Source organism: Alternaria atra (assembly GCF_907166805.1).
Source record: "Alternaria atra isolate CS162 genome assembly, contig: 32, whole genome shotgun sequence".
NCBI classification, from domain to species: domain Eukaryota; kingdom Fungi; phylum Ascomycota; class Dothideomycetes; order Pleosporales; family Pleosporaceae; genus Alternaria; species Alternaria atra.
Genome location: NW_025091331.1, coordinates 1,328,222 through 1,354,886, shown reverse-complemented (window position 1 = coordinate 1,354,886; position 26,665 = coordinate 1,328,222). Strand labels below are relative to the sequence as shown.

Sequence of the window (26,665 nt, the reverse complement as noted above, 5' to 3'; positions counted from 1 at the left end):
GGTGCAATCTGAGGTGCGCAACTGATGTCGGCGGTTGCGGTTGCTACCGAGAGAAGCGAGATTAGAAGCGTACTGAGCTGCATCCTGATGAAGTGGCCTTGTTGGATATGAGTACCAAAAGGGATGCAAGTTCACGCCATATATATACATGACAGGTGCTGGTTGCTTCACCGTGTCAACTTAGGTGTGGGTTTCGTGGCGCTGCTACGCTCAAGCTGAAAGCAAGGCTGGACTGAGAGGTACCCAAGACCCTTGCAGTTTTCGGAGTGTTGTGCTTGAGTAAACCTAGTCGACCTTCGCTGGATCAGGCACAGATCTCCGTTTAGCGCTTCTATCGCAAGTCCTGGGCCTCAACTAGGAACACCTCCTCAGGAGCATACATGTGTGTACCGGCAATTACGGTTGGTTTTCAGTGGCGAATTCCTCTTCGGGAACGCCTCTGCCGCCTTTAACCTACAACGGGAAATGGTCAAAGCTTGAAACTTCTTTATACTTACCTATGTAGGTAAGTAAATGACAGCGTGCAAGAGTGGCTGATTTAGCATAATACACATTCTGCTAGGGAGTGAGTAGTGTTACAATCGCGAAGTTGGGTTGTCGTTGTAATCATTTGGAGTTGTTGGGTACTGCCAAAAGTTTCTGCCAAAGCTATTCTTTTCCGACGTGCATGAAATTTGCTACGCACACATCCGATTTACTCAAGTGTATCGGGAAATAGTTCTGTTGGCATGTTCGCTAAGTTTTATTTTCTTGCGAGGCGTGTCTGTGCACCCACGTTGTCATGCATGGGCTTTCATCTCGTCACACATGATCGTCGCCGCTACCGTAAATCTTAATACCTGCCTCTTTACACTACCTATCTCCGCCTCGATATTTCTAGCGACCATGACTCGATAAGCCACGTTTAAGCCGCCATATCGTCACCATCAACAGCTTCGTGTCTATTGACGTCATATAGTTAAGGGCCCAATACTAGTTAACAACGACAATAACAACCTTTAGTGAGCAGCTAGAAATGTAATCGTATCCTCCTCTGCCATCAAAGCAAAGCTTGGTTTTGCGGGGGACATAACGCGACGATGAGGTAGAAACAGCGTTCGTGAACATGAATTACGGTGTGGACTGGGCCGCAACAGAAGGGCATGAGAGGGCCGAAAAGGTACAATCAAGAGTAAAACGCAAAAACACATTACTTGGGTCGATACCCAACGCGCTACGAACAACTAGTGTCTCGACGGATGCATTCGAGACCTGCCTACCCCACAAATTGCACAACCCTGACCTTACTCTTTCAACTCATCCTTCACAAACTTGCTCTTCCCAGCAACCTTGACCGCCAACAACCATATGCTGATATCACTCATGATATCCACAGTTCCAACGTCCGCCCCGATGGCCTTCGAAAACCAATTGCGCATCTCCACCGCTACCAGCGAGTCCACACCGTACCGGTATATCGCTTTTTGAGGGTCGATGTCATCTTTGCTAACGACGAGAAGACTGGACAGCTGAGTTTGTATAGCTTCAACTACAATGTCTGTAGCCTGACCAAGCGACGTGGCTTCGGCGAGCTTATACGAAGGCCTATTTTTGGCTTCGGCGGACGCGGTGTCAGATGAAAAGCGTGAGGGAAGCGTATCAAGGTAGTGGTAGATTGGTCGCGTACTACCGAGAGGCGCGACAATGCCCATCGAGCGAAGATCAGCCGGCAAAGTCAAGGGTGTGATGATTTGGGAACTGACTGTGCTAGTATCGACACGATCAGGATCGCAGCAAAACTGAAGAAGCTTGTAGATGTCATCCATGGGTACTTCCTCTAGCATTCCACGCACGCGGAGCAGAGCTTGTACTTGCTCGTTCTGGGCGACGTAGCCGACACCTGTTACCATGCTGAGAGCGAGAGTGTGAGCACGTTGGCCATGGCGCATTCGATGTGAAGCTAATGCATCTTGGTACGTATTGCCAACTGTGTAGTTCGACTGACCGAATGAGCCCATGATGCCAGTTGAAGACGACAACATGACGAAGAAGTCGAGGTTAGTTGGTAAGAGCTGGTGTAAGTTCCAAGAACCATCTACCTTGGGCGCGAGTGACTCGTGCCACTTCTCGATCGACATCTTTGCGAAGGAAGAGTCTCGCATCACCATTGCTGCTTGAATGCATCCCTTGATCGCCGGAAGGCCATTGAAGGAAGCGAGCATCTCCTTGAGCTGATCATGATCGGCAATATCACACACTGGTGCATATACGTCCGCACCTTGTGCTTTCAGTTCCTGCAGGAAGTGATCGCGGTCCAATCCGGTATTCTCAACTGGAGATCGGGATGGAAGGATCAGATGCTTAGCTCCGCGCTGGACCATCCATCTAACGATGCTCCTACCTATACCCCCGAATGCACCGGCGACGAGGTAACTGGCATCTGGGTGGAAAAGTGGCTTCATAGAGCTTGGCGCCAGTTCCATTTCCACAACCTCATCACTGTCCATCTCGATTACTACTTTGCCAACTGTTTCCACGTCCTTGATACACCGGAAAGCGTGCTCAATTTTGCTCTGCTTGAACACGGTCGGAGGTGAAGCCATGGTGATCTTGCCAGCTTTCATAAACGTTAACACATTGTCGAATATGCCTGTAAATATATGGCTCTCTGCTAGGTCTTGAAAGTTGACACTGACGAAAGCAATGTTCTTCGTTGTATGTGGTAGCACGACCTCCTTTGAGCCATTGGCGGTCGAATGAAAGACATCTTTCTCTCCAACTCCGACAAAGCGTCCGAATGGGGCAATACACGGCCAAGAATCTCGCAAACGATTTTCAGAGCCCACTACGATCGCGACGCCTTGTCCGTCCGTCAGACGGCGGATGCCATGTTGGAAATCCAGGCTGTCTGTGGAGAATATGTTCGACTTTGGAACGCCCAGAGTGTCTTCCAAGAGAGAAGCTTCGTCGGCCGCGCTTACAGTCGCAAAAATCTTTGTATACCCGTGAAGAGCGGCCATTTTGATAACCGCTCGACCTAGCACACTAGCAGCGTCGTGAATCAAGATTGAGTCGCCGCTCTCTATACTAGAGCACTGCATCAAGCTATAGTAAGCAGTGCAGAAAGCCACAGGATAGGCTGCGGCCTCACAAAAGCCCATGCTATCTGGGATCTTCTGCAGCTGTGAGACTTGACAGCGAGCAAGTTGCGCGGCACCATTTCGTGTCACGCCGAAGACGCGATCACCAATCTGAAATCCTGCATCCTGCGATGACCCAGTGCGTACCACAACTCCAGCAATTTCGCTTCCAAACACTTCGTCGTGGATCTGGCCAAGCGCTACTAAGACGTCCCGATTGTTGAGACCAACTGCCTTGACTTCAACAACGACATCATCTGGCGCAAGCTCTCCAATTTGGGATAGAGCTTGTTCATAATGCAGTGTGCTGAGGACACCTGCGGCACCGATGGTCAGCTTTGGGTTGTCTAGCTCGCTCCAAGGCTTGGTAACAGTGACTGCAGCACTCTCAGTTGATAGCGCTTGGGCGGTGAGCTCTGGGTCGTCGATCACACGAGGAGTGCATAAAAGGCCGTTGATCTCGCAGTATTCGTCTTCTGGGTCAATTTGTGCTTCTAACAGCGTATTGCTAACCTTCATGATGTTGGTAGCGACAGTGTCAAGCCCAGCCTCCGGATTGAGGCTAATGCTTACGAGCCGGTAATCCTCAGATTCCGTCGCCAGTGTACGCACGAGTCCTGACACTAGGCCCTCGGTAGGGCTCTGGTCAAGGGTTTGATGTTGGTATGTGATCCACAGAACGGTATTAGTTTTCGACAGCAGGCTCTTAAGTTTCTCGAGTTCGTCTTCTCGCATGTGCCGAAGCAAGCTCCCGTCTAAACCAGGGAGGAAAATACAGGTAGCCTTGTCAAGCTCATGCTCGGTGATGGAGCTCCATGTCGCTAAAGCTACGCCGATATGGTTTTGTGCTGACAATATTCGGCGAAGAGCTTGCATCAAGTCTACCTGTAAGGGATTCGACTCATCATAGACAACATGGACGCAGGATTTAGAGGGTATCGACGAAGGAGACTCATCCGTGATGCGATCTAGATTGGCCGGCCTCCAGTCAATCGAATATAAGCTCCGAGGCGCGTCTTTCTTGTCCATTAGTGGGCCGTTGCGACCAATGGTGGAAGTCTCTAGATCGCCGTAAAAGCAGAGTTCCTGGGTATCAGCGAACGCTGCAGTGATGGAAAAGAGCTTGTTGCGGAACCCACGTCCAGATACTTTCGCATGCACTGACACATCCTGCGCATCCGACGGATCGCGCATCAGGTTGGCAGAGAACCAGGCGTTGCTGAACCCCGTCGGCACGGTGGTAGCTGATGAGTCCTTAGCGTAGATGGAGTACGCTGGAAACGTTATCTGCAGGATAGTATCCAATGCAGCTGGATGAATAAGATGCGGATCGCTGTAACTGAATTTCGCATGCGTCTGCCAGTCTCGAATACCAATTGTACCCGTAGCCTGGTTGCGCTGATCCCACTTGACGTTGCGCATGCCCTTGAATGTTGAACCGTATGCAAGACCAGCCTGATTGAAGGCACTGTAGATATCAGCGCTGTCGATATTGATGCGACATTCGTCTGAAGCTGCAAGAAAGGCCTGCTTCTTCTCTTCCATCGCCTTTGCACACTCGTCGAGCTGTCGAAAGGTGTCGTTACGGTCACTGTATTCGATTGTAATGAATCCAGTACAGCACGAGTGCCATCCGCCATCCTCGTAAACGAAGATGGAGAACTGATCCCATAGACTACTTGGCTGCACATCACGTGATTCGACTACCGCTGGCCGAAGCGTGAGCTGTATCTCAGTACCGCGAGGATCCGCCGAAAGCGTCATAGCTTTAGTAAACTTGACGTCCTTGAGCTTGTAACCAGACGGGCTCCCAGCTCGTTGACCATAGTATTGGCGCGTGGCTTCGATGGCCATCGTAAGCATCCCCGCAGCGGGCATGAGGCAAAGACCGTTGATTTGATGATCTTTAAGGTATGGGGATTGGTCTAGAAGGATACGGTTTGTCCAACGTGCTTCATGCTCGTTCCAATCGGGGGTGCGCGAGCCAAGAAGCTCATGATGCACGAACTGTGTTTGGCGGTACTGAACGCTTGTTCGGCCTTCGAGCCAATACTTTCTTTTATCTTCAAATTGATAACACGGAAGCGAAGTTAGAAATCTGGGGCTAGTGTCGCTCTGCCTGTTAACTGCAGCTATGTCGATAGTTGCACCGATGGTGTGGAGCTTTCCTGCACATTCCAGAGCTGTAATATCGGCGGCACGGTCACGACGTAACACAGAGCTGTAGTCAATCGCAACATCCCTTCCCATTTCTTTGAGCAGGTCGCTCAGCGGAGAACGCAGAACGGAATGAGGGCCGATCTCAAGAAAGAAGAATGTCGACGCATCTTGTCGCGCACATATACTTTGGAAACCGGCTGAAAACCTCACTGGCTCAGTAAGATTATTTTGCCAGTATTCCGAAGTTTGTAGCTCGTTCAGTCGCTGAACATGCTTCCCAGTGACGGTCGAGACAAACGACGGTTCAACCTCTAGTTGTTCGCCAGGGTCGATCGTCCGGAGGAGCTTCCCGTAGACACCAGCAACTGGCTTCATTTGATGAGAATGATAAGCAACGTCGATCTTGAGAACATGGACTTCTATGTTTGCTTCCTTAAGAGTCACAGCCATCTGGTGGACTGTGGTATGTGTACCCGAAAGTGTGAAGCTATTTGAGCTGTTGTAGCAGGCGATAACAATAGGATCATTGGGATTTTCAGCATTCTGCTTGTCCATGATATGTTTCCAAGCGTCAAGGGGAGCCTGGACAGCTATCATGGCGCCATGGGAAGGGGCGAGAGTCTGAGTGATCGCAACCGCTAGCCCTCGGAAGTAAGCGATCATCCAAGCAGACTCCTGTGAGATTGTACGACTGGCGTAGGCGGCAGCGATCTCGCCCGAGGAGTGACCCATAGATATTGAGGCGCAAACCTTCCAAGAAGTCAACAATTCATGAATGGCTACCTGTAGAGCGGTGCAGATAGGCTGACTAAGCTCCGGCCGGTGAATGGCCGAGTCTTCTTTCGACTTGTGATATAGTTCTTCGATGAGGGACCATGAACTACCAAGTGACTTGAAGTATCGATCCGCTCCAATCATGGCGTTGCGGAAAGGTGCATACATCATGAGTTCGCGGCCCATTCCGTGCCACTGTGCACCTTGACCGGTGAAGACGAAACACAAGTTCACTCGCTGTCTAATTCGCGCAGGAGCAGACCAGGAGAGTTGTGACTGCGAGTTCGGGTAAGCGAGGCAGACCGTCTTCCATGGGAATGATGTTCGCTTCTCAGCCAACGTGTATGCGAGATCATTGAGAAGTTGTTGATCACTCTCACCGTCTACATGTTTGCGCCTCCACTCTTCAAAGGCGATGATAGATCGCTGGACCGCGCGCTCGTCAAATGCAGATAGTATTAATAGCTTCGGGGCGGTTTCGTGATCGTCCGTGACATCAGATGGAGTATCATCTGTGAAGACTTCCGAAGATTCGTTGCTACCCGTACTATGGCCGTCGTCCTCGCCATTGACCTTGAGGGCGCCAGAGGTAACTGGTTGAATGGCTCCTTTGCTATCGTGAAGAAGTTCAGTGCAGTGTTTGCCAGTCAGACCATGCTCGTGAAGAAAGCTCAGCGCATCGTCTAGAACGACGTGGGCGTTCGTACCCCCATAACCGAAGGAATTCACGCTCGCACGGCGAATACCACTCGTAGGCCAGGTTACCGGCACGAGCGGAAACTTCAAATTAGGACCAGCCGCTGTAACAGCCGGATTGATACGCTCAGGGTACACATTGGGTGGTATGATGCCTTTTTCTAATACAAGAAGCGTCTTAATAACGCCCGCAATACCACTAGCGCCTTCAGGATGACCCATGTTAGATTTGAGGGCACCAACGAAGATGGGGTCTTCCGGCGTTCGAGAGGAGAATACGTTGTTGATAGCTGCAGCTTCGCAAGGGTCTCCCACTGGGGTACCTGTGCCATGCGCCTCAAAATACCGCGTGTTATCGAGATCAAGACCTGCACGTGCATACGTCTCGCGAATAAGCCGCTCCTGGGCAGATTGGCTGGGCGCGGTGATGCTTGCTGTGTTCCCGTCTTGACCGCAACCTGTTGAGCGTACGACACCCCGAATAGTGTCTCCGTCCGCGATGGCTTTGTCGAGTCGCTTGAGAATTAGTACACCAAAGCCTTCACCCCTGGCGTAACCTGATGCGCGCTCATCAAAAGAATAACAGACACTGTCTTTAGACATCATGTTGAGGCTGCTTAAGAGGGCTGTTGAATCTGGGAGTAGGCACAAGTTGTTACCACAAACAAGTGACTGCAATCTTTAGTCAGTCGAGTCATGGCGAACGGGGTAAATAGTCAAATTACCATATCCACACTGCCAGCTAGTAGCTCCTGACATGCTAGGTGGAAGGCGACGAGCCCACCTGAGCAAGCTGTATCAACTGTCATGCTCGGTCCGCTGAAGTCATAGAACCAACTCAGACGATTAGCCAACATAGCCAATCCACTGGACCCTACGATACGGTAGTCTCCAGGCATCTGGGCATCTCGTTGAGAGATCTGGCTGTACTCCTGGAGTAAACAGCCAACGTGAACAGAAGTCCTGGTTCCCATGGCTGCTTGCATAGGGATACCGGCTATCAACGAAGGTTAGTGCTAGCTACGGTAATAAGTGGGAAGTTACGTACCGTTTTCAAGAGCATGATAGCTCGTCTCAAGTAAAAGCCGCTGTTGGGGATCCATACACTCCGCCTCCGCAGGCTGAATAGAGAAGAAAGGGGCATCAAAGCGGGCAGGGTCGTCCGCAAGAAAGTGCCCACCTCTATTCTTAACAGTACCAGGTCGATGGCCATGCTCTTTATAGAAACCATCTATGTTCCATCGGTTCTTAGGAATCTCGGTCATGGTAGATCGGCGCTCTATGAGTAACTTCCATAAGCTCTCAGCGCTTGTGATATCTTGGGGAAATTTGAAACCAAAGCCCACAATAGCGATAGGCTCCACGCTGTTGGGTCGGTTTGAGGGCGCCATGGAGGGTTCTCTGGAATCGACGGAGTCATCCATATTGAAAAGGATTTGTTGGTCTGGATAGTGGCGAGTATCTCAACCAAGGTCAGGTTGTGATGGTTAATGAGCGTCTCACTGCCTATATATAGTGGAGTTGCAATTGACATGTAGCAGGGCGTTCGGGAATGCGGGGTGATTACTACAATGGCGAGTGAGTGGTTACTGAGCCCATCTACACACAGCGTGCATTAGGCGTTGATTGAGTCAATTGTACACTGTTGCGTACTGGTCGGATGGCCAAAGACTCCGGGCCCCACGTCATGCGGATTCGATACCAACCGGAAAACCTTGAAGTTCGGAGTAGGAGGCGGATTTGGAAGGACAGCTCTTGCTCAGTTGCGCTTCCGTCCAATTTCACACAGGGTACACTAGGTGATGCGTGAGGGCGCCTCTTCCCCACTGCGCACTTCCCAGACTACCGGCACCATGAAGGAAACTGATCCCGCAAACAGTGGTGATTCGATAGTTAGCACTCTAGAGACCAACACTTGGCGGTCGAAGGAAGAAGACCCACGCGGTGGTCTTCCGTATACGGCTAGGCTGGTGTAGACGGCGTCTTACCCGCATCCAGGCTTATTTCTTTGCTTGGACACAAAATTGCGCAGATACGACTACGCCAAGGACTTGGGTCTAGAATTTCCCATACACAGGTACAACGACAAGACTTTGTCAGCCATGAAAATTCCCCATCCAGTCATCAAAGTCAGAGTGTGTTCGTAAGACGAAAGGTGAGGGCGCAAGTCACTTGTGGGTGATCGACCACTGGAAGAGAATGACGAGCCAGTGATTATAGGATCTCATTCCCGGGGCCATGCAGCTATGCAATCTCGCATTCGCCGTGGTCGACATGGGACATTCGAGGTAAGACTTTACGACTTAGCGCACTCGCTAAGGCCACCAGCTGCGATGATAGGCTCCTCGGTCATCGAAATCCCGTGTTGTCTAGTAGAAGGCAGCGCTCGTGTTACGCAGTCACATTACATAGCGCATAGAGTGCATACTGAACCATACAGGATGACATGGTACCCAGTCGCTCAAACCTTTTGGTTGGTATATTGCGTACCCGCTCGGCCGGCTCGCATATACCAGCATTACTACGCCCTAAGCTCTTCATGTGTTTGATGCCGGGTGCCTCGTGTAAGACGACTTGGCTGTGGTACGCCTGGCTTGGCCATTGAAGCTCCGGACTGCCGTATGGCGTCTGCTTACATATAACTGGAATGCGCCTCGAGGCGTCCACGTGACATGTCCAGGTGATGTTTCGAACATCACCGGATATGCATTATAGCTCATCAAGTTCTGATCGTTGTTTCAAAGCTAGCCGAATACTCGTAACAAGGTAGAAGGTGTTCTGGAGTATCGTGCCAAGATCTAGAAATGCACATCTGACCATGTTCATGCCCTTAGTCTCTAGCATGTCTCATACACGACCACCTGGAAAGCCATTGTGTAGATTGAGTCGATGTTTTAAAACGTAGCAGATGCTCCTGCCCATTGATGACCTCAAACATGACCCCGCATTTTGCGGTATTCGCAACGTCCTGTTATGTGTCACCCTCGAGGGGTGGAAAGTATGTTGAGTCGCATCACAAGAACATAAATTGAACCTTGATAACGGCTCGTGTTCGTCAATATCGGAGAGGTTGTTAGAGGCGAGAGCTTCAAGTCGTACAGTTGCATAGATGAATTAAAACCACCTACTCTTGTACCCCAGTGGTTGATACACTTCATATCGTAACTTGCTCCTGCTTGCATTCCCACATATCCCCAATTGGCATGCGGAAGCTTCCGTGGCTTTGAACGAAACGGTTTCAAGAATAGGCAATATATTGGATAATCGTCGTCCTATAGCCTTGAGGCATAGACGTTGGCGCGATGGGAACTGGTTGATGGAGCCCAATGTGGTACGCCTCTGTCCGCTCGGCGACTGATAGGAGTGTCCGGTTGGCAAAGTGAAGACTTCTTTGATAGTTTCGAAGTAAACTGTTGGAGTCGGGTGCGCAGCTTGTGCAGGTCAAGGTTCTTTGTGGTGTTTATAGCAACAGCAAGGGTGGATTAGCTACACTAGCCAATCACCGTGGTCAGACGAGCTCCCTTTATTTGAAAACCCCTCGTGGGCGATTTTTACCATTTACTGTATGTCACGAGATGCTTGACTTCAGGCCAATTTGGCTGGAAGTAGAGAACCAGGCTGATATGTAGGGATATCGGAGGAAGAGAGTTATGGCGGACCGATTGACGGAAAGGCGTAGTACTGCGCAACATGCAGAGCGAACAGCTGCGTGTCATGACAATCTGACCAACACGTGCTCATCGCGTTTCCCATTTTTTTGTTTGCTCAGATGGTTGAGTCCTCTGAAACATGGCTGCCAACATGCCTGGAGCACTACTGTTTCAAACTGTAGCCAGGGATGTGAGTAGAGTGTTTGCTCTTCGGCTGGCGGACGTATCCAAGGTCCCGTCATTCCTGTGTCGTGCATAACTGGGTGAAAGGGCTAGGTGCGTGCAGCCATCAGAAACCCGCTGAGCCACCACGTGTCGTTTCAGGTATTAACGTGTCGGGTTCTTCGTCTCCCGTTTCATGGGAATTGTATATGCGCAGGATTGCAAGAGCCGCATATGTAAGGGTGATAGTTGTGCGGAGACGGCGGAGGTCATTGCGTGCCACTTCGCTGCCAAGGTGAACTATTCTGGAGCTACACAATCCGACGTATCTTTCCTCTGCAGTTCGATGGACTCGCCTCCTACCTCTTGAGAAGGTGGTATGGCCACGGTTGGAGTCTCTAGCGCAGAGTATAAGTCGTGTAGTATTGGTGTCAGGGAACAGCCGTGCTTCTTTATTGTGCAGAGTGAACCAGTATGACGAGCTATCGCTTCATACCACTGCAGGTCCTCCGACCTGCGGCAGGGTTCTCGGATTGCCCACGTGCTGTGGTCGGTATCGATGATGTAAGGCTATGGACGAGGACGCTGGTCGCTAACAAATGTTGACATCTCGACGCGTCCTGGAGGATCGCTCGGAGCGGAATTAGACCCCACGACGCGGGGCGACAGCGGGGCAGCACATGGCATCTCGTCAGTCTACGGCCATCTCCGACGCTTACTGACGGCCTGGATACGGCAGCTGAATAACAGTTACTCCTACATCACCGATTTTTTTATAGCTTTGCATACCATTGTGTACTGCTCCTCCAATTTTCAGCACAACATGACTGCGCATACCGCAGAAGAAGGGCTCACGCCCAAGCAACTCGCCTTCTTCAACGAGAATGGCTATCTACTGATACCAGATGCGCTGTCGCAAGACACGGTTAAGCAGTTGCTGGAAGACACAAACAAGATGCTAAACGACTTCTCGCTGGACGATCATCCCATGACCAAGTTCTCGACTGGCGGCGATGACGGCGCGGATCACGTTGGAGACAGCTACTTCTTGGAATCAGGCGATAAGGTACGATTCTTCTTCGAAGAGGGTATGTAACGCATTCAGCAGCCATCACGAGTGTACTGACACGTAAATAGATGCCTTCGACAAGTCTGGCTCGCTGACGAAACCGAAACACCGCGCCATTAACAAGATCGGCCACTATCTCCACGAGCTCTCGCCTTCGTTCCGTAGTATGTCCCTTTCTGCCCGCAATGCCGCCATCGCGTCCTCCCTCGGTTTCCGTGACCCTCGTGTCCTGCAATCCATGGTCATCTGCAAGCAGCCCGAGATAGGCGGTGCAGTTCCACCACATCAAGATAGCACCTTCTTGTATACAGATCCACCGAGCGCGGTTGGGTGGTGGTATGCGCTCGAGGACGCGACACAGGAGAATGGATGTCTAAGCTTCGCTGCTGGGAGTCATAAGCGTGCTGCTATCGAGAAGAGATTTGTACGGACGGGTAATGGCACGGGCTTCATCGACAATGAGGGCGCCAAGTTCCCAACGAGCATAAAGCAAGAAGCAAACGGCGAAAAGGAGTACGAGATGGTGGAGAAAGAGGAAAGGTATGACATGGGCGAGGTCAAGGCCGGCACTCTAGTGCTCATCCATGGCAACATTCTTCACAAGAGCGAAAAGAATACCAGCAACAAGAGCCGAAATATTTATACGTTCCATGTTATTGAGGGCGAAGAGAGGTACGACGAGAGGAATTGGTTGCAACCGCCTGAGCAAGGATTCTCGAGGCTGTTTGAGGGAAAGTCGGGGACAAACGGCTCGAACGGGATGGACGCGAACAACAGACTTGCGAAGGACTGGTAGCTGGTATGTAGCAATATTGATAGGTGTTTCACGATTTGCTCTGGACGCACAATCCGATACCACCAAGTACGAAGGCCATGCCTATCCAGGTGTCTTTCCATTGTTAGTTTTCATCCCAAGCCAGGTCAGCGAAACAACGTACCTCTGCTAATGACCTTCTTCTCTGCCCACCACTCCCCTAATACGGTGAACAGAAAGGCCAGCGAGTTTGTGATCGGCACCGTAAGACTCAACTCCGCTTTGCCAATCAATATGAAGAACCATACACTACCAGTGACGTTCAACAATAGCGGCACCGCATATGCTGGTCGGCTCAAGACGCCGATGACGGCGTAAAGTACTCCGAGCACTTTCTTCTTGAGCCAGGAGTTGTTCGGATCGGTGAGGGCCGGGCGCTGCGGTGGAGTGTAGTTCCTGGCGTATGCGTGTTAGCTTGTTGAACATATCATGGGTTGGAGCTGCGAGAGAGTGTTGAAAAGGCTAGCAGAATATGATAGAGATCCAAGCTTACATCGCAGCTTTTCGCATGAATGGCGTCGTGAGCCCCCAGCACGCGCCAACCATAAGGAAGCCTATGATCCAGCGGAAGATGGAGGGTTGAGGCTCATTGGTTACGGGCGCGTCGGGATCCATTGTACTGGTGGAAAGTTCGGAATTTGAAAACGATATTGCGACAACAGAACGACGCTGGAATTGCAGATGTCGTCTTTGTCGCGTTGGCGCAGTCGTCATGCCCAGAGGCCCGCGAGTGTCCCACAGCTGTTCGGATGACGCGCTAAACCGACCGTGGGCAAGCCTCAACACCACATTGCTATCGTGAAGGCGCTCTTTCTACCACCACCACCACCACCACCATTATCATCACCATTATCATCACTATCGCAACAGCGGACGTTTGCTGCCCGTCAAAACTCCGAGATACCTTCCGGAAAATGATACAGCGTATCAATCTGGCACATGCCGCGGGGCCGATTAAGACACGATACAGAGGACAATGCCGTCGCGACCCAGTGAGGGCAAAAGCGAACCCCGGCAGTGTTGCGTCGCTTTGAAAACGTCTGTCATGTATGATCCATAGCCGACGATCAATTTGCCCCTGGTTTCTAGCAAAACTAGAAGATGGCCGCCAAGGTCGACGCACATGTCTGGTGCTCTTTCGCTCATGACATGAGCAGCACGCATCAAACTGTCCCCGCCGCAGTTCCTGTACGGAAGTACCAGACTCAGCCAACTGCGTATCTTTCATCCACTGTCCTGGATCTTCTACTGGTCACATTCTATGGACCGCTACCATCCTCTGACCCTTTTCTCGTCTACTTCACCGAGGTATCAGTCTGTGTCTCCAGGGTTCTAAGCATGGGTGAATATTACTGACTGAAGAATATTTGCGGTATGCGTGTATCTTAAGTTCTAAACTCTCGGTAACTAGACTGGCGACACTGTCTCGTTGCGATGAAGATGTCGTCACTGACGGGCCCTACTCAATAACCTCACCTTTACAACTCGTGCAACTGCGCAGGTACCTCAGACATTGATTCTGAAACCACCGCTAGGGCGGCCTCTCTACCTCACACACAGGTCAGGTGGAGCTTCGACATACACAAAGAGATGGAACAACAAAGAATCATATATACAAATCGATTGTTGTGTGACGGGTACCTGCGGTATTGGCAACGCCTCCAAGAAATTTACCCCAACGTCCGGTACGTGGCTGCATGAGCACGCACCTGCTGTCGTCACGAAATGCTAAACTACCCTGGTCGTCGGTTTATAGTGTTTGGGACCCAGCGGTGCGAACGCCTCGAAACTATCTGAAACGAAAGGGTAGGGGCTTGGCCATGCCCCATTGCAACCCTAGGTCATCCCGATCCGACCTAGTACGCTAAGTATAGCTGGAATGTGTACCGAGTAGGAGATGGCTGGTAAGGTATTCTGCCATATTTGGATGCAGAAATAAATGTCTCTAGTCTGGTTTGTTTAGCACGTTGGTTATGAGGCATCATTGCCACGTTACAGAAATTGTTCCTGCGGGCTTGCAACCACTACAGTGCATTCATCAGTGAGGTACAAGTACCGTGTTACTCTCATCGCATCCACTCCTCGACTCTTCTTATACCAGCTGCAACAATCCTCGCTTATCCACCTAACCCACTATCTGGTCACAAAACGCAGGCACGCGACAGAATTACTTCACAACATCGCTATTACACCGACACTCTACTAAGACTATGCCAATGTGGCCGATTGGCGATAAAGAGGTCGATGTGGTCGACCTAGACCGCCTCTTCGAAGAGTATGTTCAGACGGACTTGCTCAACCCATTTAGCGATTGCAAACCCAAACGACCAAGCTCGGATGATTTGACGCATCTCTTTGACTCAACTTCGTCGAATGAGAGCGAATTATTCGGCCCTGCGCCTATACTCGATTGGGAAATGCAAGCTGCTTGGCACAAGGCTCTCGAAAAGTACGAACGAAACTCAACCTCGTTTCCATCTAGAGATTCTACCTCATCCTTTGACGTTACTTCATCTATCGGAAACGATTCTTTCAGCGACTCCGAGTTGTTGAATTTTGAGGATCTCCTTGAACTAGAGAGGAAGCAATCGAGGGCCATCTCTCAGCCTCCTACATCCCGACCCCACACTTCTGGACGATCTGTCAAAAAGGCTGTGTCTGTTCACAGTCAATTGAGGCACCGCGGCATTTCAAAGACCTCTAAAAGACCTCATGCTTCGACTTTTACAAAGATGATGCGATCCTCCCAATACCACCCTTCCCTTGGAAATACCTGGACCCGCAAGATGGAAACTCCAACGACCTCTCTTGTGAGAGCCTCGTCACATGGCATTGCTTCGCCCCCACTATCAACCAAGGAAAACAGCAGTGAACTTTTCGTTCAAGGCCAACATCAGGCCTACACGGATGACTACTCATGTCTACCGAACAGTCCCGGCTTCCCCAACTACCATTTAACACCTACCGCATCGCCAGCAATGGGTGTCGCCAGCAATATCGGCAGCGGCTTTGATGATAATATGGGGCTCGCTTCCGCATCTTCCAGCGCGCCAAGTGCGGCTCTCTCAGCCTTGCAAACCCCGCCCTCTTCCCTCCAGTTATCTATGACAACGTGGGACCCTAACACATCGCCAGATCTAGATCTTGGCTTCCCAGCCTCGTGTGATTCTGCCAACGGCACTCATACTGCAGACTGGTGGGACGATAACGTTTCCGCCCGTCAACCTCCCCATCTGAACAACTTAAGTCACAACAATTCACAATCCACAAGCCAGAACATGGGGATAGAAGGATTAGGGATATCTTGCGAACCGGTTTCATACGTGTTTGGCACTATGCATAATGGTTACCCTGCCTCCAGAACCTCAGCCTCGTTTGATATGGCTACCTATGGTGCCATGTATAACACGCCGTCACACCAAAAGCAATCGAACCACACGCAATACCAGTTTGCCTCTATCATTCAGTCAGTCTCGCGTTCCCCTTCGCCACGTACCGAACCACGCTTCCACCGCCACTCTCACACATCCAGCCACCGCTCTAGCCAGTCGTCGTCAAGACGCAAATCCAGCAATGCTTCCCAACAATCCTCAAGACAAACGAGCACAAGTGGTGGCGGCGTTGGTTTCGTAAACTTTACGCCAGACGACAGCCGCAAGATCCTCACAGGCGTGGCACCTAGCGGATCCAGCAAGACCAAAGCACGACGAGAGAAGGAAGCCGCTGATAAACGTCGGAAGCTTAGTCGCGCAGCTATGAAGGCTGTTATAGAGGCAGGTGGCGATATCGATAGTTTGAGGAGATTGGAGAGGGAGGGTGTGCTGGTTATGGAAGGTTGATAAGGTGTTTTTACCGACTTTCGGTGTTTGTTTGTGTACGGATTTGTTTTTTTCGCTTCCAGAATATGGGGCCCTTGTTTTACATATACGATTATGAGACGTTACGTGCTTGTAGCACGATGAGAAATGTATGAATGACTACCTTTGAATAGCTGGTTGCCGTGCGTGATTTGTGTGCACTTACTCGGGTGAGTACTGGCTATAGCTACTAGCTACTCGTCGCAGCGCAATGGTCTGAGCTTTTACCCGTCGACGACCCGTCAGACGCAAGCCGTGGAGTCGCACGGGCTTGCTGCTTGAGAGAGTGGCATGACATGCTGTCTCAACATTTGCTTGGTGTGTGAATGCCTCGCCCCCAACTCGTCTTCAGCCCGCAGCCTCCACCTCCAGTCGTCCGAGCACAGCTTCTACAACACCCTTTGCTCCAATGCCCCTCTCCACACCACCGAGGCTCTGTTCTTCAGCTTCAAGCTCGACTGCACCCTCATAGACCTTGACAATCATATCTTCATCCACCTTCGCACCACATGCTACCAGTCCTTTGATCAACGTGCTGACCCTAGTTATCTCCCGCATGACTGGCGGCTCAATGTCGTCGTTTTGACTCGAATACAGTGTCTCGGTCACGCTCTCGTCCAGTCTGTTGATCCCCATTTCCTTCGGGTCGGCATTCGTTATGATATGCTTGCTAATGAAGATGTAGCCGTTTACACCAAGTACAATGTCGATCTCGCCGGCCGCCGTGTTCAGCGTAAAGACCTGTCGTCTACTCCTCACTACGCCACCCTTGCGGCTTAATATACCACCTCCAGCGCCACTCAGGCTAGTGAATAGACCGTTTCTCAGTTTTCCGTATTTGAGCGATCGCGTGTGGAGGGAGGCTGTGCCGTCTTGGTGCAAGCTCTGTACTTCGGCGACGAGTAAATCACCTTCTTGGAAGAAGGTTCGGATATTCAGTTCGTCCACGGTTGTTCTGCGTCGCAACACTCCACCGGGCAAGTTTATACTCGACAATGGCAGGTTTGCGTGCATTGGTGCTGCGATATCGACGTTCCACTTCTTCGTTCCCACTGTCATTATGCGTCCGACGACCAAATCGCCAATCTCGGGTTGATACCGGGCGCGCAATGGTTGTACAGAAAGCAGCTTGTTCGTTTTGTGCAGGGTACCGGCGACAGTGGATATTATCGTGGTGGAAGACGGAGGGATGGATGGGATGTATGTGCCGTGGCCGCGCATCCATTGCGGGTCCGAGGTAATGGCTTCACCAGGTGTTACTATTGACTTTGAGTCGGAAGTCACAAGGTCATCGTCCTCCATGTCTATGTCGGAGTCGTCGGAGTCGTCTCTTGCATCGCGCCGTGGTGGTAGAGGTGCGCTAGGTGGGAGGATAGAGATTGGCATGGCGGAGGATACGCTTGTCGCGGCGGCGAGCTCTGTCTCGAAGTTCTGGTGTGTATAGTTGATCAAATCGTACAAGTCCGATGAATTTGATCTGTTCACGGTTTCTTTCCTGGGATATCGTGGGCGTTCTGGTGGTGGTGTCGTTGTGTACTGCTACAAGCTTCGGAAATTTTGGCGGGGATTGAAGCTGTCCAACGATCCCTGCAGAGCCTTCCGGATGTAGGCTAGTCTCGACGCGTCTATCCCATGGCAGTCGCGACAGGGTCCGACGTCATCCCATCAACAGTCAGATCTCGCTACCACTTCATCTCAATCTCCATTGCATCGATATCTGTACAGAAAGAATCAGAGCGAATACTATGGTGCTATTGCCATCATCTCCGGCTGTGTCCACCTTCAACGAACCCTTCATCTCGGCCCTCGATGCCGCTGCGCCTGACAACGCCAACGATGATCCGAACTACTATGCTCGTTACCCGCGGTCACTAATCACGACCTCTAATCTAGACGCGTTTATGACTGGCACCGGATCCGCCATCTACGAGTCTTTGGTACCGCTGCTCGAGTCTGCCTGTCATGAGCTCATTCTGGTGACCTGCTTCTGGGCCAGATCGACAACTCTGGATACACTCAATGAGGTTCTGCGAAGACTATCTGAAAAGGCCGTCAGAAGGGGAACAGACAAGATCAGAGTTCGGTTATGCTTTTCTTCCAGCTCAGTCTTCCAGAAACTATTCCACAAGCAAGCTACCACAGGACAGACGTATCCACCTTCAACATGGGTCAAGAAGCTGGGCTTGCCTGACCCATCTGAACTCAACGGACTAGACCTCAAGATCAAGTCTATATTCATTCTACCATTTAGTGTCATGCATCCAAAATTCATCCTCATCGATCGGAAGACCGCAGTATTACCGAGTTGCAATATCAGTTGGGAGGAATGGTTCGAGGGTGCCATCACCCTTACTGGACCTGTTGTGGAACATTTTCTCAAGTTCTATCGTACTTTTTGGGAGCGGCGAGAGGATGCCCCGACTACCCTCGATGCTCCTGAAAGCGCTGCGGTCAAGCTTCACAACGCATTGAAATCGTCACAATTATTGTCGGCTCGGTCTATACATACCATGTTTCTTCCAAGCCCACACCGTCGCAATCCACGCTTCAATCTCATCGGAGCTCAGGACGCCCTGCAAGCTCCACCAACACCTTTGAACGTTTTCATACTTACACTTTTTGCAAAGGCCGAAAGGAGCATCCGTATACAGACACCAAACGTCACTGCACCGCCTGTCTTGTCCGCAATACTTAGAGCGCTTGCCCGTGGTATTAATGTCCATATTCTGACCTCTGAGCGTCTCATGATACTCGAGCAGTTGGTCACAGCAGGTACCACAACATCACGCTGCATCAAGAAGCTCATTAAACGCTATCAACGGCTGGGTCACAATAGTGGTAACCCGAATGATGAAGAGGCGGCTATAGCGACTCCCAAGCCCGGTCGCCTGCATGTGTCGTACTTCGAGCCAATCGGCGGACCCAAGAACAAGGGCAACGAGGCAGGAGAGCCTCAACAGTCGCACCTCAAGATGACTATTGTAGACGACGAGGTGCTTATTCTGGGCTCTGGAAACCTCGATCGGGCGAGTTGGTTCACAAGCCAAGAGTTGGGAGTTGCCTTCTTCGACAAGGAAGTGGTTGAAAAGGTTGGCAGTGCGGTTGATGAAGGTACACAGGGAAGGAGCAAGGTAGTGTTTGACAGTGAGGGCTAATATGGATCGTGTAAGATGGTCTCTGTTTGGCAGATTATACTGGGAGATACAAAGGCGGGATTAATACGCATTGCTTCGCCACCTTCCTTGTCACGGTCTATTGTGCTCAAGGAAGCACTAGATCGAACTGTCTTTGCTCTTCGGGATTTCTGGATTTGCCAAGTCAACAAACCCTCTCAAGACTACCACTCCGCACCAATGTTCCTCTCAGTGTCACTCGTCGTAGCTTTATGGTTCCTGGCGTCTAGTCAAGCCTTGATTTCGATGGGTCTCGCAAAGCTTGTAGCAATTCCCTCAGCGCACTCATCTGGAGAGGCTGTGGTGCTGGGATTAGCATCTCCATTGGTTGGATCCATGCCGCAGGCCAGATTGTGAACCTTCACTGTGACCCTTTTGGTGCTGAGCCATGTACGGCAGCCTCGGCCTGCTCCGTTGGGTTAAGAATATCCAAGTTGGCCGCAGTTTCCTATGACATGCATGTCACTTCAAGATGCACCAGACCCGTGAGGCCGGCACATGGCTCTCCTGACATCGCTTGTGGTATCAGCCCGTCGAATGCTGTCAAGCGGGTCAAGAATGTGACACAACGCAGCTGAGGCCGTGTCATTGCAGGAGGTATGGCTAATACGAACTCTCTGTTTGGGGCGGGAAACGAGAACTGCATGATAAATCCGTTCTCTTGGTAGAATACATACCTCGCAATTGTAGCGATGTCTGGGGTCCTTCTTAGGTATGGAAAATACTCTCTTCGCGTTACAGTATTGATGTGCGATGGCCAAATTGAAGAGGGGAAAACAAGATTGTGATGAAATATCTGAAGCTTCAGTTCGTTTGGCAACTTCAGCCAGTCTCTTACGAAGCCTGACATGGCCGGACCGGCTGGTGGTATTGTGAGTTTACAGTCGTATCGGATATGAATAGACATAAGAGCATGCACCTGCATCAAGCAGGGCGCGGATATGCTGAGCGGATATGGAGATGAGATGACGATAGTAGCGCGCTCGGGTAGGTTCATAGGCCAGTGTATTTCGACTACTTCATTAAATCCGCAACACTCTCCAGACACCTTCTCCGGAGTGGTTTCCAAGATTCTTTCCGAGGTTGTAACTGGAATACCGGCTTTTGCATATCATGGCATCTGGTGTCGTGAAGGAATGTGCAGATTTGCTTGCATTATTGGGGTCTTGAAGAACTTAACTAATCTAAACAATAAACGCTGGAGCTACTAGTGTGCATCAGATTTCGATGCATCTTGAGCTTATATGCAAGTGTTCAATTATTGTAAAGATAACCACTGACAGTCAATGTATCATAGTTCATATCAGTTGTCACATTTCGCAATGCGCTCTCTCAAGATATGTCGCGTAAGTCGTCGTAGCCATCTAGCCATTAGTTTGCTCAGAGTTGAATTACTTGCTCGCTGAAACTGACGTGCAGCTGAAGCGCGTATTGTATTTCACTACCTGCGCTACTGCCTAGTTAGACCTACCTTGTATGATACCAAAACTATCACGATCATCTTCTATGAGATGATACGAAAGGTGACCATATACGTGCAATCAATCGTCTCGTTCGAGCTTGAGAACTGGCGTGATGCCGAAAGTAAAAGAGTGACATGATGTGCCGAGCACACGCGACAATCAGACCCAAGAGAGAGGCGAAGTGTTGTGCATAGATTGTATTGTGGTCAGCCATTGCTGCTGAAGCGCATGACCAGCGTTATCGAGCTCACTAGCATCTCAGCCAGTTGACGAACGGAGTAGGGTGTCTGTCTTTGCAGAAGAGTATGTACAAGCTGTGCGTGGTCCGCGTCCATCGCCTAATCATCACGCATACCGCCTTGACGCCAAACAAGCGCCAGACCCATGTGCAAATGATGACGCGCATTCCGTTCCCTGATATGTCAAACATTGTGGTGTAGAGCCGATAAAAAAGGCAAAAGTCGGTAATATAATCCAACCATCTCTTGGGAAAAAATAAAGCGGCGAAGTGAACAAACAAAAACATCAAAAAGTCCATATGATCCACATCAGCACTTGACGGATCGTCCCAATTGCATACCAGAACCATGCAAATCGAGAACCTGAGGGTATGCCAACGTAATCCAACCAGACCCAAAACAATTCCCAGCCCAGCTGCGCGTAACCAAAGGCGCTGCCGTAATCTAATGTTGAATGTGAAGGGGTATAAGGGTCTACATGGAGCCCATAGCAATGAGTGCCTCAATAGCGTCGCGCTCAGCGCCAGATCCGGCTACACCAGCCGATGCATTGAAAACGGAAGAAGTCAAAGGAGAGCCCGCGTTCACGACGTGATTACCGTGGGATGCATGAGGAACAGTAAGGAAAGGTTTGTACGTGGGCGTCGCAGTGCGTCCGTGATGGGGCTGAGGCAGAGAGTGGGCCTGAGCGGATATGCTCCGATAGCGCGGGTTGCTCGTCTGTGTTCGGCTTAGATAGTTGTAGTCGCGGTGTTCTCGGCGCGGACCGCGGCGGGTCTCGCGAAGAGCTTCGGGCCCCATTGTCGCCCAGTCTTCTTGATCAGTGTCGTCATTTAATTCTTCTTCCAAATCCATGTCCGAAGCCGAGTCAGACTCGGTGCTGCCTTCGGAGTCGTCCAGCGACATCTGGTCAGCCATCTCTTCGTCTTCGCCCTGTCGGTGCGGCGACCACGAGCCAGCGTTCCAGCTGCCTGAGTAGACGTCGCGCTCTTGTCGCAGCTTGGAAATTTGGAGGCTGCCGCCGATGCTATCAACACTGTCCGGTGGCGTCCGCCCATTTCCAGAGCGTTTACCGCCGATGGGCATTCCCGCGGCCTGAGAGCCAGAGCCAGCGACACTCCAACGCCCCCAGCCGACCTTCTCGAACTTGACCTCGCCATGCAGGCCGCCGCCAGCGCGATGTTCCAGCGCAGCAACGACTAGCCTACGGGCCTTCGCAGGGGGTAGACCAGAGAAGCCAGGCACCGCGTGCGTCAGATGCGCCATCATTTCGCGGATGGGCATCGCGCCGTGGCCCTCGATGATGTCTGGCAGGTGATGCTTGGCCAGCATGAGCGCCGTGATCTGGCGCGTCGCATCCAAACCTGCGAGCGCCTCCTTGGAGAGCGCGGAAGGTTGGTCCTGCGCTGCCGCATGTTCTACCGCATCCTGGAGATCTATATCCATAGACTCCTCTTCTGGTGTGTGAAGTCGCCCGGCTACAGGCATGGGGCGTCGCTTGTGCGCAGGAAGGGTGGGAGAGATGGAACTTGGCGGAGTAGGGAGGGTACCAGTCGAAGCAGCATGGCCACTGTCCTGACGCCCAAAGGCCATGGCAATGTTGGACATCGGCTTCTGGGCGGAAGCAGCCATGTTTACTATTGCGAGGCAGGGGCTGACGAATGAGTCAAAGCGCGAGTTGATGGGGCAGTCGCGCTGGGTGGATAGGAGGTCTGGAGGATGATATCGTCAGTAAGCAGAGCCTTGAATGCTGTAAGTTCTCCAAGACGAAGTTGCAGCGTGATGCAAGTCGTCCGGGGGGGCAAACGCACCTGAGTATCTTCGGCTTGTACTGTCGGGTGTCGACGGTAGGATGTTCGGTCTGCAGCAGGAATTTGGGTGTAAAATTAAAGACGGAAATAGAACTGCCTTGTGCGACAAGCGAAGTGCAGTTATGGGGCAGATATGCGCTGGCGTTGGGTTGTTATAGCAAGCTGCAGCAACGTAGCTTGTGCCTTCACCGTTCCGAGAGGTTTGGCGATCGACGATGTGATCAGCGAGTCGGTAACGGGAGGATGCAGATAGCGTGTCGGGGCAGCAGAGGCGAGGTGTAGTAGAGGCGAACAAGAGCAAGCAGCGTACGATCAAGATATCAGAAGAGGTTCAATATTCGAGTGTGGGCTATGTTATGAGTCTATGAATGAATGAGGCAGGGACTCTATGATAAGGGCTCCTTGGTTCCGAAGGCAGCTGGAACCAAGGAAGGCACGCGCATCTGACAACCCCCAGCGGAAAGCTACGACTCGTGCCCCTGTCAGCGCTGTGATTGGCTGACTATGTGCACGACAGCCACACCTCACACAAGCGTCATGGGAATTCGCCCCTCGTAGCAGCAGGGACTCGAAGCTTAGAAGCAGGGCAATATTAGAGTTGCACAAGACCTATCGCGCCGTTTCGATACGGTGAGGCTGTCTACACTGTCTGAACTGCTGCGACAACGACAACGCGATGCTCAAACCTGAAGTCAGCCATGGCGATCGCGCCTTCCGTTCGCAGCCGATGCCCCATATCAGCATCTTGTGTATCGGCTCCTCATGTTGGCCATCCGTCGTTCCATGCCTCGCACCAACAACAGCGATTGGCGCTATCATTGTCACGCCGCGGGGTCCATCCCACCACCTAAAGGTCCGATTTCGCTATGCGCCTACTAATGGAAGCCTTCAGACACGGGGTGAGGGGCTTGCTTTCGTGGCCGTGGCAGAGCAACCACCGTCTGACACACGTGTTTGTCCGACAGGCCTCACTGCAAGACATCCCGTCGCAAAAGACCGCCAAACTTTATAGAATGCATTGCGCCGATACGTCGGAATTTCCAGCCGTCAACGAGTGACGTGGGCTGCACCACCCAGTGCGCCGGCGTGGGAAATGCCTCAACCGTGATTTGCGTTGACGACATACTTCGTGATGGCCTAGTAGGTGGAGATGGCGTTAGCGACGCGACGCGACCACACACACAAAAGTTCGACTCAAAATACAACATACCGATTTGAGTACGTTGATCTGCTGCACCGTGCGAGTGAAAACGGCCCGGTACTGCTCTAGGTTCTGTTGTACCACTTCGTTGCGCGTAGTGCGGCCTTCGCAAATGGCTTTCATCTGAACTTCCATCTGCCCAAAGTGTTAGCGACCATGTCGGGTCATCAACGCCCAACAACCCCACGAGCAGCACTTACTTCTTTCCGGAGGAACGGCTTGCTGAGGCTCGTCTCAAACCCCACGTTATCGTATCCTTCAATAAGCGCGATACCCAGAGTCGTCGGGATAAACTCTTGTACTCCACCGGTGCCTCCTCCGTTGTTCTGACCTATTGCTGCGCCGCCTCGTCCACCTTGTCCCCCTCTTACACCCCCTCTTCCTCTTCCACGGCCTCTGCCTGCACCTGCCCCATTTGCACCTGCTGCAGCGCCACCTGCTTTAAGTCTTGCGATGACGTATTCGCGCTCCTTGATCTTGGCAATATGCTCGGCCATGGTTGCATCTGTGCCAATGCCGTTTGCGTCCATGAGTGCGATGAGCTCGGGTTCGGTGAGGTAGCTGGGTGCTGTCGTTTGTCCGTCCAGCATGTTCGCTTCCGTCGGCTCGAAAGTCTCGCCTACTGTGTACTGGGGAAGCACTTGACTGCTCTCCCACTTGTCGTATGGATAGACGTCAAGGTAATTCCTTGCAATGACGGTAAGACCATGTGCGTGGAAGACCTCGCCTCCATACTCGATCTCGATATCTGTGGCTTCACCGATAGCATCTTCAGAGCAACATGCGAGAAAGCGGCGAACGACGAATTCGTAGACGGTGCGCTCTCTATCGTTAAGCTGGGATGATGCGACGTAGTTGACGGGATGGATAGGCGGATGTGCTTTGTCATTGTTGCGTCCCTGGCGTGGTTGTTGAAAGCCACCGTTCATGAGATTCTGTGCGAATGGACCCCAGCGACCATCTTGCGTTTGCCTTCCGACAAGGGTTCGTAGGTCCATACCTTGATCGAACTGGTCAGTCTCAGTGCGAGGATAACTGATCCAGCCTTTCGTATACAAGTCTTCGGCCACTTTCATGACGTCTTGTGAGGTCATACGAAGGAATCTACTTCCCATCTTCTGTAGCTCGACTGTCGTCAGAGGTAATGGTTTCCATTTCTTCGTAGGCTTTTTCGCCATCTTGATGACTTTTGCCGTCTTGGAAAGCAAGCATCGCTCGAAAATGAGGATAACCGCCATGCGATCGAAAAGATGGCCTCGTCGCCAGTTGAATTTGACATCGATTTCGTCCTTTGTGTGTGCAAGTTTGATATACCAGAATGGCTCTGGAACAAAGTTGCGTACACGCAGATATCGGTCGACAACGAAACCCAACGTTGGAAACTGACAGGAGCCATAGCTGATTAACTTGCCTCGCTCTTCGCCCTGTTGAGGGATCATGTTCTGTAGCGCCAGTGTCTGCATACGTGTGAAAGCTGCACCAAGACGCAGATCTAACTCAATTCGAGCTGAGACAGCCTGCGCCTGCGCTTCATCTAGGCGAATAGGGTTCTGTGAGGCATGTATGACATGGCTGTAGAAAGTTAGTTTACAAGGCACATCCATGGTGTAGTGATACCGACGCTCTCTCGATATTGCTGAAGCGTGCTCTCCAAACCTGCATATTCGGATTCGCCCTCAACGCAATATCGCGAATCTCGGTTCCGATATGCTCGCCTTCGCGATCACAATCGGTCCAGATGAACAAGATGGACGCATATTTGGCTTGTGCTTCGATATTGCTCGCTACAGCCTTCTTGTCCTATGAACGAATCAGCCAACTCCAAGCAATCAGACCCATACCACTCACCTCTGCAATGCTCGACACTATGGGAGCCTCGAACAGTGCTGAGGGCTGGCATGAGTGCCACTTCTTAAATCGATCATTAAAGTCCTGTGCGACGATGTGTCCCGCAACGCATGTGAAGGTTACAGAACATTGCCCCCAGGATTGGAAGCGAAAGTCGAACTTGTAGTTTTTGACCCACTGAATACCGCGGACACTTTCCTATCTGGAGTCAGTCTTGCATTCGATCTGCGTTCCAAACCCAGCAGGTGCTTGCGTCTTTTGTACGTAACACCGCGAGGTACACTTGAGGTATTTGCTATGCTTTTAGCCCTCAATATGCCAACAAAGCGCAACTCTAGACCTGCAGGGTACGTTTTGGTGTTGGATACGACAATTTCCACACTTACCGCTCGTGCTTGGCCACCTAAATGATTTGCGACCGCCTTGGCAATCGACGGCTTCTCTGCTACGCACAGCACCCGAGTCATGCCTCCGAATTGTCGTTGGAACCATGAAAGGGGTTGACATGGAACCTGGAAGGACGAAGATGCTTACGGTCATGTGAAAACGCGTCAAGCCAGATTAGCGCGTTTGACGGTCGCACGGGCGTTCCTGCAGCTCGCTAAGCAACAAGGGAAAACAGCGATTCA

At 51.4% G+C, this 26,665-nt stretch overlaps 8 protein-coding genes across 8 annotated transcripts; 3 read left to right on the top strand and 5 right to left on the bottom strand.

Moving 5' to 3' along the window:
* Nucleotides 1–1,283: 1,283 nt before the first annotated feature.
* ALTATR162_LOCUS10201 (uncharacterized protein) lies at nt 1,284–8,173 on the bottom strand (the record flags this gene model as incomplete). Its single annotated transcript, XM_043317837.1, has 3 exons — nt 1,284–7,421; nt 7,475–7,746; nt 7,798–8,173. 3 exons carry the CDS (start codon nt 8,171–8,173, stop codon nt 1,284–1,286), a joined length of 6,786 nt encoding a protein of 2,261 aa, XP_043173772.1.
* Nucleotides 8,174–11,384: 3,211 nt separating this feature from the next.
* On the top strand, nt 11,385–12,426 carry ALTATR162_LOCUS10200 (uncharacterized protein; the record flags this gene model as incomplete). The annotated part of the gene is made up of 2 exons (XM_043317836.1): nt 11,385–11,649; nt 11,699–12,426. 2 exons carry the CDS (start codon nt 11,385–11,387, stop codon nt 12,424–12,426), a joined length of 993 nt encoding a protein of 330 aa, XP_043173771.1.
* A 28-nt stretch (nt 12,427–12,454) lies between these two features.
* ALTATR162_LOCUS10199 (uncharacterized protein) lies at nt 12,455–13,059 on the bottom strand (the record flags this gene model as incomplete). The annotated part of the gene is made up of 3 exons (XM_043317835.1): nt 12,455–12,519; nt 12,569–12,840; nt 12,938–13,059. The coding sequence occupies 3 exons, from the start codon at nt 13,057–13,059 to the stop codon at nt 12,455–12,457; spliced, it is 459 nt and encodes a 152-aa protein (XP_043173770.1).
* A 1,595-nt stretch (nt 13,060–14,654) lies between these two features.
* ALTATR162_LOCUS10198 (uncharacterized protein) lies at nt 14,655–16,283 on the top strand (the record flags this gene model as incomplete). The annotated part of the gene is made up of 1 exon (XM_043317834.1): nt 14,655–16,283. One exon carries the CDS (start codon nt 14,655–14,657, stop codon nt 16,281–16,283), a length of 1,629 nt encoding a protein of 542 aa, XP_043173769.1.
* Nucleotides 16,284–16,649: 366 nt separating this feature from the next.
* On the bottom strand, nt 16,650–17,687 carry ALTATR162_LOCUS10197 (uncharacterized protein; the record flags this gene model as incomplete). Its single annotated transcript, XM_043317833.1, has 1 exon — nt 16,650–17,687. The coding sequence occupies one exon, from the start codon at nt 17,685–17,687 to the stop codon at nt 16,650–16,652; it is 1,038 nt and encodes a 345-aa protein (XP_043173768.1).
* Nucleotides 17,688–18,046: 359 nt separating this feature from the next.
* ALTATR162_LOCUS10196 (uncharacterized protein) lies at nt 18,047–19,456 on the top strand (the record flags this gene model as incomplete). Its single annotated transcript, XM_043317832.1, has 1 exon — nt 18,047–19,456. The coding sequence occupies one exon, from the start codon at nt 18,047–18,049 to the stop codon at nt 19,454–19,456; it is 1,410 nt and encodes a 469-aa protein (XP_043173767.1).
* A 2,194-nt stretch (nt 19,457–21,650) lies between these two features.
* Nucleotides 21,651–22,808, bottom strand: ALTATR162_LOCUS10195 (uncharacterized protein; the record flags this gene model as incomplete). Its single annotated transcript, XM_043317831.1, has 1 exon — nt 21,651–22,808. One exon carries the CDS (start codon nt 22,806–22,808, stop codon nt 21,651–21,653), a length of 1,158 nt encoding a protein of 385 aa, XP_043173766.1.
* A 1,277-nt stretch (nt 22,809–24,085) lies between these two features.
* Nucleotides 24,086–26,503, bottom strand: ALTATR162_LOCUS10194 (uncharacterized protein; the record flags this gene model as incomplete). Its single annotated transcript, XM_043317830.1, has 6 exons — nt 24,086–24,124; nt 24,198–24,323; nt 24,389–25,760; nt 25,810–25,988; nt 26,037–26,234; nt 26,423–26,503. The coding sequence occupies 6 exons, from the start codon at nt 26,501–26,503 to the stop codon at nt 24,086–24,088; spliced, it is 1,995 nt and encodes a 664-aa protein (XP_043173765.1).
* Between the last annotated feature and the right edge of the window lie 162 nt (nt 26,504–26,665).